The sequence below is a fragment of the Plectropomus leopardus genome, chromosome 22, assembly GCF_008729295.1.
Source record: "Plectropomus leopardus isolate mb chromosome 22, YSFRI_Pleo_2.0, whole genome shotgun sequence".
Lineage (NCBI taxonomy): Eukaryota > Metazoa > Chordata > Actinopteri > Perciformes > Serranidae > Plectropomus > Plectropomus leopardus.
The window spans coordinates 23,654,333-23,666,463 of NC_056484.1; the positions used below are offsets into that span (position 1 = coordinate 23,654,333).

Below are 12,131 nucleotides of genomic sequence, written 5' to 3' on the forward strand. Positions count from 1 at the left end.
GCTCCCCTCAGTGCTGATCCTTGCACTGGGATTTATGAAGCCCGGGGGCTGATCCACAGTCAAATTATGTGGGCGGGGCACAGCTGGACTACACTCCTATCCATCTTCCCCACTCAACTCGCGCCCAAAAAAGAGGGGACCACTTTTCATTTTTCCACCACTGTAAATGCTGGGTTCTGTCAGGAACACAAATCACCCATGGAGACAGACTGGAAGTGTTCGCACAAACTGCTGGGTTTGAACCTGACATCAGAGCAGTGGATGAGACGTTCTCCCAGCATGCAACAGCAGTGTTACATGCATGTCGGCATACGATACTGCTGGAGGGGCTGCTGGAGCCGAACGGTTGGCCTCATGAACATGGCTTTTCATTTTGTCCTCCCATCAACTGTTTTATTGAGTGCCCAAAAACATCTGTTTATGTACAGATGACAAAGCCCTCTAGTGGCTGGAAGTCAGGTGACGTTATCGAGCGACACAGTCCACTAGCGTGCTCTCACTCCGAACAAGCATGCCTTCCACGTCCAACTGGAACACGGCTGGACGGTGTCAAATGTGAATGTGCCCAGACAGAACCGGTGATGGTGGTTCACACTATGCAGGTTTTCATTACAGATTTGTGCAAAACTTTTTTGAATTTTTTTGAAATGTCACTAAAACATACTTACAAAATGATTGCATTTCCACTGAGTGATGTTCTGCTACTTCTCCTCTGATAACATTCCAAGAAGCATGGTGATGGATGTTCAAAACATCAGCAGCTTTGTTTCTATTGCAGCCACTGCACTAGCCTTCATTATTTCCAATCCAAGGCCACGTACGCGTGTTATGGAGCCATAATGGAAAGACAAGCCTCTTATATATGGGAGCGGCCACGTATGAGGGATTTCTGGGAGGAGATAGTCCACAATTTCACAGAGGAATTGTGGATTCAAAACTTCAAGATGATCTGCTCAACTTTTGAAGGGTTATGTGATATAACAACAACTCATAACAGCTATAACACCTCTTGTAGAACCTGCTGCATCATGAGGAAGCCAGTTCCTACTGACAAGCACATAACCATAGCATCACGTGACCTAGAAAAGACAAAAAAGTGTTTCCATTGCAGTTTTGAAAAATATGGCTTTTTTGAATTGGCTGAAATATCACCTCATGACAGCATAAAAGCTTTTTTGCAATAAATGGGAGTTTTGCTTTTTTTTTTTAAATGACATGTTTCCATTTGGCATATTTTATCTTCGCAATTTCAATTTGTGCAGTATGAGTCTTAATGGAAACCTGCGTACTGTCACCTCAGAGCAAGAGGGTTTTGGGTTTGAAACCACTGTGATTGGGCCCTCCTATGTGAAGGTTGCTTGTTCGTGTTCTCTTTGCATGGACTAGAATAAATTACAGTTTTGGCTGACTGACTGATTTGTCCTGTCTTTTAGTTGAGTACATCTGCTGATCCACAGCTGGATGGTGCTGTTTGTGTGAGGGTGTGTATGTCATAGGGGGAGAGAGAGAGAGAGAGAGAGAGACAGAGAGAGACGGTGGCCAGCGTGGGCCTCACTGTTCAAACATCTCAAAGTTTGCCGACGCGTTGTCTGCCTGCCAGGCCTGAGACAGCTCTGGCTCCAGGATTTCACACACCTACATGCCACATTCTCAAACTGGATCACACTCATTCCGTGAGACACACACACACACAAACAGTATTATACAATTTCAGAGCACGCTCACATCACACAAAGTGCACAGAGTCTGACACTCAAAGAGTCATTCTGCTGTCACATGACCTGCACCTTGTTGCTGTAAAGACTCTCTTGTCTCCTTAACTATGTTGCTCACATGTGCACCACTGCTCCATCTCTCCATCAGAGAGGGAAAGCAGAGGAGGTCTAACCATCAACCACCACACATGCACATGTGGCAGAGGAATGTGCTGCTTCTACAGGTAGTCTTACCAAACAAACATGACTCAGAGAATATCCACTGTACACGCCCATGTGAATCAAAGTATAGAAATCAAATATGTGTCAAAACTATCCAAGCCATAGAGATGCAAATGCATTTTATTCTGATTTGCTTGATGAACAGGTTCAACATTTTTCAATTGCCGGGCCAAGGTGTCAGAACGAACATTGAGATACATACAGCTTGCTGGAATCATTCCCCCATTAGCGTCAGGATCTCACACCAAAACCACTTCAAAAGCGGCAGTATTTGACAACTTCAGAATAAAACAGGCTGAATAAAACACTCAGCAATATCAGCTAAGTGTTTCAGAGATGAGGGAAAATGTGGTAATAGTTTAGCCTTCTGCTCATTGAAACATTCACGGCTGCAGCTTTGAGTTCATATTTATGAAGCTAACATTAGCTAGAGCCTCCAATCACAGCATGTCTTATGCTTAGCTCCCCACAGCTACAGACCAACTTAACAGGAAGAGAGCAGGCAGCAGCTCCAGAACAGCCACAACTACCCGAAACCAGCCAGTGCAAACCCCAGAGACCAGAGCGCCATGACTCCCTGCTGTATCAGCAACCTTTTTTGTTTCTGCCATTACACAGAGCTGCAGTAGATGCTGACAGAAGCTCCGTCTGCAGGCAGCTCTTCAATGAAGTAAGATGAAATAAATCAAAACACTGCTACTGCACACAGCTACTGTATGAAGCATGTGCGTATGGCCTTGGTTATCTAGCGGGAGGGGCAAAGAATAGAGATGAGAAAGATGCCAGAGGAAGGTGTACTTGCAAATCAGCTAGGTATTTTTTTTGTTTTGTTTTTTTGCCTTTCCAGATTTCTGCCTACAGAAGCTTTTCCCTCCAAATGCACTGATGTGAGATGAAATGCACAGTCCTCTCATTGTGCAAAAATGCAGACAAAACTTTATCTGAGGCTAATATGAGGTTTCAGGAGTCTGAGTTAATCAAATCATCCAACGTTACTGTTGTTTTAGTATGAAGTTGCTTATTGAATGCCTGAACTGTGATATCTTATCAAGCAATGGAGAACAGATAACAAAAGAGCAAATATTGTACTGAAATTTCAACTGCATATTAACATGCATGTTTGCAGGGAGCAAGGATTGCAAACTTTGTCCCATCTATTACAGTTTCCATCCATGTCTGTAAAAACATGGATGCTTCACACCCAACTTCCCCCTAACAGCACAGAAGATCTCTACATCAGCACAGTTTAAACATTGGCGTCACCAATTCAGTATCTGACGAAATGTCTCCCCTTCTGTCCCTGAGATATGATGTTGAGCCTGAAAAGTGTTTATGCAGAAAATTATGATGTCACAGTGAAGCTGACCTTTGACCTTTTGTATACCTTTTGTACACCTTTTGTGTAATTTGTCACCTCATCATTATATCCTATTTGACACTTGTGTGAGATGTTGTCATAATTAGTGAATACATTCTTGGGTTTTGGCCATTAACATGTTTTGTGAGGTGACCTTTACCTTTGACCACCAAATTTGTTTAATTGCATCTTTAAATTCAAGTAGTTGTTTGTGCAAATTCAATAAAATATCGAGAGATATCATGCTCACAAGAATGAGACAGACACAAAGTAACAGTGACCTTGATCAATGACTGCTAAATTCTAATCTGTCAATTGTTAGGTTAAGTGATTCTTAAGATATTGCATTAACAAGCATCAGACAGATGCAAGGTCACAGTGACCTTGAACTTTGACTATGAAGATCTTGTCAGTTCAGCGCTGAGTCAAAGTGAATGATTGTACCAAATTTGAAAAAACTCCCTCGAATTCTAATCAGTTCATTGTTGAATCTATGTGCATGTTTGTGCCAAATTTGAATGAGAAAAATCCCTAGAGCTTTTGAAATATCACGTTGACAAGAATGAAACAGAGGAAGTCACGGTGACCTTGATCTTTAACCTATGACAACCAAGATCTAATCAGCTCATTGTTGAGTCCAAGTGGATGTTTGCATCAAATCTGAAGAAATTTCCTCAAGTTGTTCTTGAAATATATCATGCAAATAAGATGGATGTTGGGTCACAGTGACCTTGACCTTTAATCACAAAATTCTCATCAGTTCCTCATTGAGTCCAAGTGGACGCTTCTGCCAAATTTGAAGAAATTTACTAAAGGCGTTCTCTGGTTATTGCCTTTACGAGAGTAGGACATATGGATGTACAAATTTTTTTTTAATATATCATTGTAACCAAATGTAACCAAACCCTGTCAGTGCTGCTTGAATAAAGCACCTCTGCCTGTAGAACCCTCTGGTCAGCCTCGTTCAATCGGGCTATTTGTTTATACAAAACAATAAAATAACATATTTGGGATGTTAAAGTGCATGCTGCAGCAGCTTTCTCCTCGGTCCACTATCATTGAAGTCAAGCGCCGGGCTGGTGGAAGTCAAGAAATGCTCAGCGGCAAAGTCAACAACAACAAATTGCAGCAGTGGCAGTGACCGCAACTGGAGCACTGTGCAGCTGGTAGTGAAGCGGATTGCTGGGATCTGGTTTGGCTCTGGATCACTCAGACAGCAGCCGAAGCAGGCTCAGGTGCACCTCTGCATACACTGAGTGCTCAGTGAGCAGCAGCTGGACACCACAGACCATACAGCAGCCCTCACACACACAGATTTACTAACCTTTGCAGGTTTTGCCATCGGGCTGCAGAGTGAATCCCACAGGGCAGCTGCAGCGCACCCCTGTGGCTGTGTCTTTACACGTCCTGTCGCAGCCGCCGTTGTTGACGGCACAGGTCTCTGCAGATGGCGGGACAGAGGTGGAGAAAGAGACAGAGAATAAGGGGTTGTTAAAATGTGACCCCTGCTTCAAAAACAGCATGAAACAGAAGTGATATGGGTTGAGACAAAGTTTCATGCGGTTGAAAAATACACAAAAGACAGCATAGTAGGATATTATGTATTGTCATGGAGCTTTGTCAACATATAGATGAAGAAATTACATCACAGTTTTCACTAGTAGAGACATCTTATATCCAGGTAAATAAAGTGTTTGTACACACAGAAAGTCAGGATTTGTTTATCAATGGCAGCTGGGGATCATTACAAGACAAAAACACATGACACTGTGCTGATAGAGGAAGGTGAACTCTTTGGCCCAGAGGTTGCTCCTGTTTCCAAACATGACAAGAAATCAGTTAACACAAAGAAAAAGATGGGGTTAATGTGAGCAGATAGAAAAATAAAGTTAGTTCAGGGTCGAGTGCTGTAAGTCTAGAACACACTCGTATTTGACTCCAGAAAAATGTTCTTGTATGTGGCGCAGATAAAGGTTTGCTGGGACTTGTGGATATTGCCTGAGCTGATCCCAAAGCAAACACAAGCTCATGGTAACTCTAGCTCACCTGCCCGGCCGCTGTTGCTTTAGCAAAGCTCAGCACACACTTTCCCGACAGGCCTGGAGAAGTGCTGAGGAGGCTGAACTTTGACTTTGACTCATGTTTGTTGAAAGGGATTCAATGAAACTATACCTAATAAGGAAGTTTCAGTTAGTGACTGTTCAGCCTTTGGTGGGTTTGACTTCAGTAATTCCACAGAAAGTCCTACATATTGCTGCTGTGTGAATGAGGTGAAAGTTAAAGGGATCGTTTGGGATTTTTTAAAGTGGGGTTGTATGAGGTACTTATTCATGGTGAGTGTATAATCTAAAGTGGATGGCTGTCAGCACACCCCGAAACTGGAGAAGTGAAGGGGTGCAGAAACAGAAGCTAAGCAATGTACTGCTGTGGAAGGGGGCCAGCAGCAAAAAAAGAATTTTAGCAACCTAAAGCAGTTTTACTATGTCATTTCTTTGCTTTATATTTTGTCAGACAGCAATTAACCATTAACAGCTTCAGAGAAATACAGAAACTGTTGGTCTATCGCTGCCTTAATCAGTTACTCTAGCCCATTATTATTTCAAAGTCATCAAATACTGCTGCTTGATAGGTGATTTCATCATTAGACACTGATGCCAAAAGCGATATTTCATGGCAGCATGATTCATGGTGTGGCCGTAAGATACGTGGACAAGCAGCATCACTTCATAGTGCAGCCAGATGGCACCTGTTGCAGCCGTATGATATGCTGTTGGATGGTGTCATGTTGAAACGTTGACAGTAACAACGCAATAAATGGAGCTGGAAGGTCCATAAAGGGCTAGCCGGAACACCTGCCAAGCTGCAGACCACAGTTTGAGACAAAGAAATAACAAAACCAGTTGTTTAACCCTAACCCCAATGTGGGTGTTTTAAGCCAAAACAGATCTATCACTGACAACAGCTGAGTTGTTTCTGTTCTCAAAGGTTAACCAAATGTTCACCACAGCATCTTTGAGACCAGGCTAGCCTCATGCACTGTTCCTACATTTTCCTACAAAAAGCAATACACCAAAATACAGCCCACATATTTTGTAAAGCTGCCATCACATGATCAATGTGCTGACAGGAGCAAACAAGGAGGTGGTCCTGAATGGTCTGTAAGGGGGCAGGTTGAGGTGGTGGATGGGTCTGCTGTTTGCTTCCCGTATGAATGCAAACTATGATGTTCTTTTCTATATCTAACCACTAGCTTTTGTTTCCTTAACCTAACCATGTGCTTTTGTTGATGTGTGGCTTTGGTTGCCACATGCTTTTGCTGCCAAATCCTAACCACCACTTCAGATGAGAATGTGTTGGTTTGTTTGTTTGTGTTATTGTGTGACTTTGGGGACTCCAAACTAATCCACTTTGCCAAAATCACACAGTAATACAAATTAACTTACTGGCAATGGTTACTGGTACTGGAGGCAATGGTAAACCAGCAGCTCCTGTTAAATTACTAGTTTTCACTACAGAGTCCGACTTAAAAGAGAGCAATATAACAACTTCAGTTCCCTGTGGGAAACTGCTGTGTGCAATGAGGTAAAGCAGGGAAAATACTCTAAATTTAGCGTACACTTAAACTGTTATTGACTATTGAGGGCCTCATTTAAAGCAGTACATTACTTAACTTTCATGTCGGACTCCTACCTGCTTCTCCAAATTCTGTGCGTGCCAAATGACACCTCCAGTTGGCAACACTAAGTTAGGATAAGTACCTCCAGCCCATTCTCATTCCGAACTCGTAAAATACTGCCGCTTTTACAGTGCTCCCAGAGTAAGATGGTGATGCCAAAAGCCACCTTTCACGTTTGCAGGAAACACTGCTGAATAGCACCAGCTGAGAATGCAGCCACAAAGAACTGGTTGCAGTGTGATTATATGCCAGTGGACGGCCACATGGCACCTGCCTCATCTGCAAGATAGGCGCATGGGTGGAATGACTTGAGAGCACATGAAATGTGGCAGGATGGTGTCATGCTGAAACACTGCCAATGACAACGTAACGTTAGAAGTGCAGAGCACCTGAAGGGCAGGAAAGACTGATAATGGATGGGTCCAACTGGACTTTCCAGCAGGAGTCAGTGTTAGCTTCTTGTATGAATGTGATGTTTTAATATAACCACCTGAAGCATAATCCCATCATGTGCTTGTGCTGACATCACGCTAGCGGCATCCCGAAACATAAAGAGCAAAAGGAGTCCTACAGTGTTATATGTAGAGTCAGAAGTCGACTGTGAAGCAGCAACATGTGTTGACTTGGGATGAGAACGTGTCGGTACCTCATACAATTTCATTCCAGAAAAACCAAATTACCCCTTAAAGACATTTCTGTAGCTCTCGGGCCTCTAAACTCCCCCTTTAAAACCCAAATGTTTAAATCTCAAACAGCATCGTAAAATAAATGAATGAAAGTTGACATTTAGAATTCAAAGGCTTTTTTGCGGACAACAGCAACATGTAAATGGTGGATGTTCCCCTCCTCTTTGGCAGCTTTTCCAATTTAATTAAAAGGCCGTGAGATTGTGTGGCTGAGAGAAGTGAAGAGGGAAATAGCAGAGGCCTTTTCAGGCTAGCAAACAAATCCACGTCTAGAGGTCAAGGCATTAGCATAATGGCCTTTCACAATGCATGGTCACAAACACATTGGAGCCAGGATGGCTGATGCTTTCTATCAAGGAACAGGAAGGTATTTGTCAATTTGTTTGTGTTTCTTCATGCAGCTCCAAACAACATCAGTCTCACCGCTTCTTTGCTTAATCTCTGCTTTCTATCAGGCATTTGTTCCTCGCTGTGTTTATCCGTCAAACCTCTGGGTTCATCATTTGCAATCCTTTTCATGTGGAGTTCTCTCTCTGGTCGAGCTCTAAGGCCAGATAGCAAATCAGTTCAAATTTGAAAATGGAGAAGTTTTTTAGAGCGAGGCAGGGACTTTCATAGAAAAACAGCAAAGAGGAAGGAAGGCTGGAAGGAGAGACACTCCATCATCCAGGCAGCCTGTCTGATGAGCCCTGTAGGGTACAAAAGAGGACCCCCTGTCCCCTCTCCACTCCCCAGCTTGGCTCCAAGAGTGTGTGTGAGAATGTGTATTGGTAAGGTTACTAATAACTTGCGGTCTGCGTGCCTGCACAGGTGTATACAGTCAATACCAATCTCTGTGCATGTGAGCAGACGTGATGTGTGTGGAGGTGGTGTTTATGGGTCGGAGTGATTTATACTAAGTACAGTTGGCCCTATTATTACGTGAGGGTGAGCACAGTCCTGCTCAGAGCCCCTCTCTCTCTCTCCAAGCCCCGCCCAGCCCAGCCCCGGGGCCACACTGAGCACAGGAACACAGACGCATCGCCAGGCCTGATTGATGTGCTGGACAAGCCCCTCGTAACCCCCTCAGCCCCCTATTCATGCCTCCACACCCTCCATCTCACCCTGCATACTTTTATCCTAGCCTGGTGTGTGTGCGTGTGTGTGTGTGTGGGTGGGTGTGTGTGTGTGTGTGTGTGTGTGTGTGTGTGTGTGGGGCAGAGCATATTTCTGCATGTAACTTCTTTCTCATTAGCACTGAAATCACCAATGTTGGATTCCAATAAACTGTGGATTAGGGGAACTCTTGGGGATCTTTTTTTTTAACCTGAATCTTCTCCCCTATGTTTTTGTGTCGAAGTGGCTCATTGGAACAACAATTTTTGAAACTGTTTCAGTATTGAGAGAGAGCACTGCAGCCAACAAGGGCCATACAGGCTACAGTGGAACCACTCCGAGCTGTGGATGCATTAAGAAAACCTGGACACAACATTAATATACTATTTCCGCAGTATTGAAGTACTCTGACCTTCCGCATCATGGGGTCCACTGAGCATGTGCCCTTTGCCAAAGCAGGTAACTACCCCCGGCGGAGCGACTGACTTCCAGTTTAGAACTTCCCTAGCTTAAATGGCTATCACACATTTTACCCTTGTGGTTCTTTTTAGACTTTCAGTGGTTAGATTTTCCAAATGTTATGGAAGTGAATGGATTAAAGCTTGATAGTGAAATGAGTCATTTTGCAGAAGTTTTGAAGTTCGCATAAAATTCATCGACTGATTTACAGGCGTTTTTTCCTAATGTAAGTCAGTGAGAAAAAGTCTTTCTGGGCCCATGGGCATCATGTGACAGACCCGGCCAGTGTAATCCAGCCTGGCACACCTGCTGGTGTGCCCGCTCTGGGCAGGTGTGCCTTTTTGTCCATTATAAGTGGTGGTTTTTGCAACTGACAGGCACATATTTTTACTATGAGTGTCTCATATTACAGCAATGACCCTAAGGAGAAATGAAACATTTTTTTATACCTCTTGCTTGTTTCGATCTGTATTGTGTGAGGGAAGAAAACGGTAGAAACGCAAGTGAATGTTGGAAAGAGAAGTGCCATTAGTACTTTAAGTTGGAGTACAGGGGATATATCTTACTTTTATCTGAACGATTTTCAATGTCATGGCTAAATATTTAGCGGATAGTGACAATATTAAAAAGTCTGAGATTACAGAATGAGAGTTCTCCTTTGCAAGACACTGACTCAAAATAGAGCGAAACAAGTGAAAGTTACAGAAAAATGTACGATTTCTCTGTGGGCTTCTTTCGGTAAAGTTGCAAAAAAAACAATCTGAGCCTATAAGTTACAAAGACAAGCATTTTTGTTGGACTGGAAGTGGTTACACTGTAGCCAGTTTTGCCATGGCAGCCCTGTCTTTCAATACTGGACCAATTTTTAAAAGTTCTATGAACAAAAAGACATAGGGAATGGGGTTGAGTACAAGTCCAGTACAAGTTAAAGGTCTTTAGAGATTCCTTTTCATGTTTAATCATTCTTGGGTGATTAATTAACTTGAAAATAATTTTTCCTTTTAAAAGGGAAAAATAAGATCAAAATTTCTTCCAAATTTATTTCACTACACATGCTGGTGTACTTTCTGCGGCCACTGCTCACTATGTGAGGGGTAAAATTGAGAAAAATGAGCTGCTGATTATGTGCCAAGGTAACATGATTATGATTTTTAGGTTTCCTCTACCCAAAATAAACATTGTTGTTATCCAATGTTTATTCGCGCACAGAGGTCAATAATCAATTTTTGCAAAGATTAGTAGAATAGCTCAACATTTGCAAAACACATGCATCTCATTCACAAATTAAAACATTTTTTGAGTTTGCATTTAACTAGCAACCTGACAACATACCATGCTTCCACTAATTCAAGTCTGCAAATCTGCTGTAAAGCTACAGCTAGTTAGTTTACACCTTAAACAAGAAAGTAATAACACTGTAAGGCTGATTTTGTTACCTTGGGACAGAGACTTGATGGTAATCTAAGCTAACTGACCCCTGGTGGTAGCCTCATGTTTATAGTACAAACACGAGAGTGGTATCGATTCGGGATCACCACAATTAGATAGTCCCACCACTATCTGTATATGTTCAACCAACTAAATGATCTATACTTGTACTTGGAATGGGTGGAGTTTAATTCAGAAGTGAGTGGGGCATAACCAGAACTTAGTGTTTTAAGCCTTCTAAAACTGATATGGGTTGATCAGAATTTGCTATATTTGTAATTTATTAGAAAACTATTTGCAGAACAGTCTCAGAATTGAGCTAATAATTTTTGTTTAAAGTAGAAAGAGACTGAAGAAATGCACCCAAATTCATACATGCATCATTCATCATGTGACTAATGCAATGATGGGAGTAAAAAAGGGAGCAATCCTAAGTGTTCTCGTGAGGAGGCAGTTGGGGTTGGTGGAGGGTCACAATATCTGGACTTTCCCTTGACACGTGTTCAAAACCATGTGAACTAGTTAACTAGTTATTTTAATGTACGCCCTCACCATGTTTCTCTTCCTAAATCTAACCACAGTGACTTTGCACGCCTAAACCTAATCTCCATGAGATTATGTAAATTACATAACTACATATTAAGGATGTAACGCTATTCATAGGGTGCTAATTCGTAGGATATCAAACGCATTGTTGTATGTTTACTTTCATAGGATATCAAACAAACCATTTTTAAGGATACACTGCTTAACAACAGCATAGTTGAAAGCAGACAGCAATGCCCCAAAGTCTGAACACAAAACCCACAAATTTTAGAGGGCTGTGATAACGGAAGCAATATGTCCATGGGAGTAAAGAAGGACACAGTCCCAAGCGGTCCACTTAAGAGGCAGGTTGGGGTGGTGGATTGATCACAAAACACAGGACTTTCCCCAGGAGACTTGGATTTGAAATTATGTAAATTTTGTGTCATCTGAAGGTATATCCTCAACTTATTTCTTTTCCCAAACCCCACCAGTAACTTTCCTTGTCTAAACCCTAAAGATACCTAACCAGGATTCTTTTCTTAAACCTAACCTGACCACTGTAACTTTACGTTAATTTCATAACTTTTAATTAAGAATGTAATACCATTTCTGAGACTCTAATTTGTAGGATATCATAAGACTTGTTGTATGAGAAAATTCTGTTGTGAAATGTAAAGTTTCATTGTATCCATTACAAAATAATGTACAAATGTAATGAATCAGTGACTGCAGAAACGTACAATACGAACATTTTTCTGGTGCCTGAATTGGTTTATTACACCCAAGTGGTTGATAAAGAGTAGTCTTTGTGTGCTTTGACTTTAGATGAAATCAATATGAAAGGAGAAAGAGGGAACTGGCTACATAAGAGGATTTAAGGTAAAGGGAGGCTGAGCACAACTCTGGCAGACTGACTAAGGGTGGCGACTTCTTCCGTAGGGATTACAATGTGTCAGCAAGGGGCA

General features: G+C 42.2%; 1 protein-coding gene across 2 annotated transcripts in view; it reads right to left on the reverse strand.

Moving 5' to 3' along the window:
• scube1 (signal peptide, CUB domain, EGF-like 1) overlaps positions 1 to 12,131 on the reverse strand; it is a 152,543-nt gene that overhangs the window by 40,600 nt on the left and 99,812 nt on the right. For both annotated transcript variants that reach the window (XM_042511141.1, XM_042511140.1), the window contains one exon: positions 4,619 to 4,735. In XM_042511141.1, coding sequence (XP_042367075.1) covers positions 4,619 to 4,735 — 117 coding nt within the window. The remainder of the gene's footprint in view (positions 1 to 4,618; positions 4,736 to 12,131) is intronic.